The sequence below is a fragment of the Papilio polytes genome, unplaced genomic scaffold (assembly GCF_000836215.1).
Source record: "Papilio polytes unplaced genomic scaffold, Ppol_1.0 DF823901.1, whole genome shotgun sequence".
NCBI classification, from domain to species: domain Eukaryota; kingdom Metazoa; phylum Arthropoda; class Insecta; order Lepidoptera; family Papilionidae; genus Papilio; species Papilio polytes.
Genome location: NW_013525303.1, coordinates 472,821 through 475,262, shown reverse-complemented (window position 1 = coordinate 475,262; position 2,442 = coordinate 472,821). Strand labels below are relative to the sequence as shown.

The 2,442-nt window shown below is 30.8% G+C and overlaps 1 protein-coding gene across 1 annotated transcript in view; it reads right to left on the bottom strand.

Annotated features, from left to right (window-relative positions):
* The window catches only part of LOC106102922 (tubulin beta-4B chain-like), a 19,393-nt gene extending 16,951 nt beyond the window's left edge, over positions 1–2,442 (bottom strand). Inside the window, exon 1 of the mRNA XM_013282542.1 lies at positions 2,278–2,442. Coding sequence (XP_013137996.1) covers positions 2,278–2,334 — 57 coding nt within the window. The 5' untranslated portion in view covers positions 2,335–2,442. The remainder of the gene's footprint in view (positions 1–2,277) is intronic.

Below are 2,442 nucleotides of genomic sequence, written 5' to 3'. Positions count from 1 at the left end.
AGTAGAAAAGTTTGTAGTCTATGTGTTTTTTCAGACTATCCTCTACATCTATGCCTTTAACGAGATCCGTTCAGCAGTTTAGGCTACAAATTCTAACAAACATCCATCTGACTAAACTGTTGTATCTATATAATAAAATTGGAATGTCTGTTTGTAATATCAGAAAAATTCCAGATTTCGGGAAGATGATTTATTTGCTTTGCTGATAACGAAAATCGCATTTGAAATTTTTTATCGGTCTGTCTGCAGGCCACGTTCGTTCCGGGTGATGTCCGAAACGACTGGGCCAATTTCAACCGGACTTTCACTGAAGGGTTGCTGACAGACGGGCATATTTTAGGCTACTTTATTATTACTCGCGACTGTTACTGATAATGTAGCTTTTTAATGGTCTAAGAATTTAAAATCTGCCCAATAGTTTTAAGTTATTTCAATACATACTAAAATACACTTCCTCTTTATAATATTGATATAGATTATGTGTACGAAGTCGCGGGTAACAGCTAGTTTATAACATTAGTAAGAAGTTAGAATAGAATTCTCTAATTTATATAGTAAAAGTTATTCAAACTTAATAGTTTATATATTGTTCAAATAAAACAATCAAAAACGAAACTCCAAATAGAGCTGAAAAAACCTACGAAGAAATCTATTGTGAACGAAAGAAAAAATTAATTACATATCAGAATACTTAAGAAAACGAACTTGCAAATACAATGCCAGTGGCCAGTTATTTAGTTGAAGTTATACGATCTCTTTGGTACGAAGCTCTTTGGTAAAAAGTTTGTGTTTAAGGAACTGGCTGTTAAGATTTTTTTTTATTAGTGAAGATACGTGTAAAAACGCGCGGGAAATACTTTTTTTTAATTATGTTACTTAAGAATATTAGGGTTAGTTCACTATAAACCAAAATCGTTAATACAATTGTCATATTTAAGAAAAATGATTCATTTCTCAATACTAATATTATGAAGACTAAAGATTTGTATTTTTATATTTATTGAAATAACTCAAAAACTAATTGGCCGATTTCAAAAATTCTTTCACCATTAAAAAGCTACGTTAGCAGTAATTAACATAGGCTATAACCTAAAAGTATACTTTTTATCATTTTAATATCACGCAGGAGAAGTCGCGAGCAACAGCTATACATTGTACAATTCTGAGGTCGCGACAAAACACCCGCCAGCAAGCAATCTCAAACTCAAAAAAAATAGCACAAATACGTTGCTATTTCATATTTTTTAAAATAAATGAAAGAGACGTATATACTCTTGTTCAAGTGATTAGACATTAGTAATTCCTAACTATATTAACTAAATCTACAACTAAATTGTACAAAAAAACATACAGACGAATTGAGTAGCTCCTTTTGGGAAGTCGGTCAAAAATCGCTTCCCTACGTCTGTCCCTATGTATGCTTAGACCTTAGACCTTAGATTCTCAACCTATGCCGCGACACTTGCATGCCGCCAAATTTCAAAAGTGTGCAGCCAGTTTTTACATATTTTTGACAAAAATTATTTATGCAGTGTGTTAGTAAATAATTTTTATCTTTTTCTTTGTGTGCAGTTAAATTTTGAAATCGTTAAGTAGGCCGCAACAAAAAAAAAGGTTGAGAATCACTGGCTTAGAACTTTAAACTACGCAGTGGGTTTTGATATAGTTTTTTTTAATAGACAGATTCAAGAGGAATATTTGTTAAAACATAGAAAAATACTGATGATTCTAGAGGTTTCTAATGAGATGTAAATAAACACATTTTCGTATTAACACTGAACCCGTGCGAAGTCGGGGCACGTCGCTAGTAAAACTTTAGAATTATAACATGCATAAAGCAACACAAAAGTTTTTAACAGCTGAAATTCTAGATTTAATTCGATAACTGACAGAATTTAAATAATTTAAAATCAAAGTTAATTCTAAGTTACGTCTTAAAATATTATTGTATCTGTATTTAAAAAAATATTTTAATAAATATTAATTACATTCATGTCGGAAAATTCGTTACATTTCTTTTTTAATTTTAAAAATAAATAATTTAGAAAAATATTAGCTGTTTACAATTGTACCCACATTAAATTAATTCATATATTACGATATAAATATAACGAGATAATCTCGCATGAAAAATATAAATTTTACTATATTAAACATCTCCCAAAATCTATAAGAGAAAAAAACTAACGCAAACCCAAGTGACAGGAACTTTTGCAAAATAATCACACGTGCCGACCGTTGGTAATTTAAATCAATAGATAACAAAAATTAACTCACTTTAGCGCCAATCTGGTTACCACACTGCCCGGCTTGTAAATGCACTATTTCCCTCATTTTATATAGTTATTACTTAAAATATTTTTAATAAAATCCAACTGGTGTAGCGTGCTCTCCCGCGGCTGAGCGGCTTATAAAATGATCGCTCGACACACAAAGGAATGG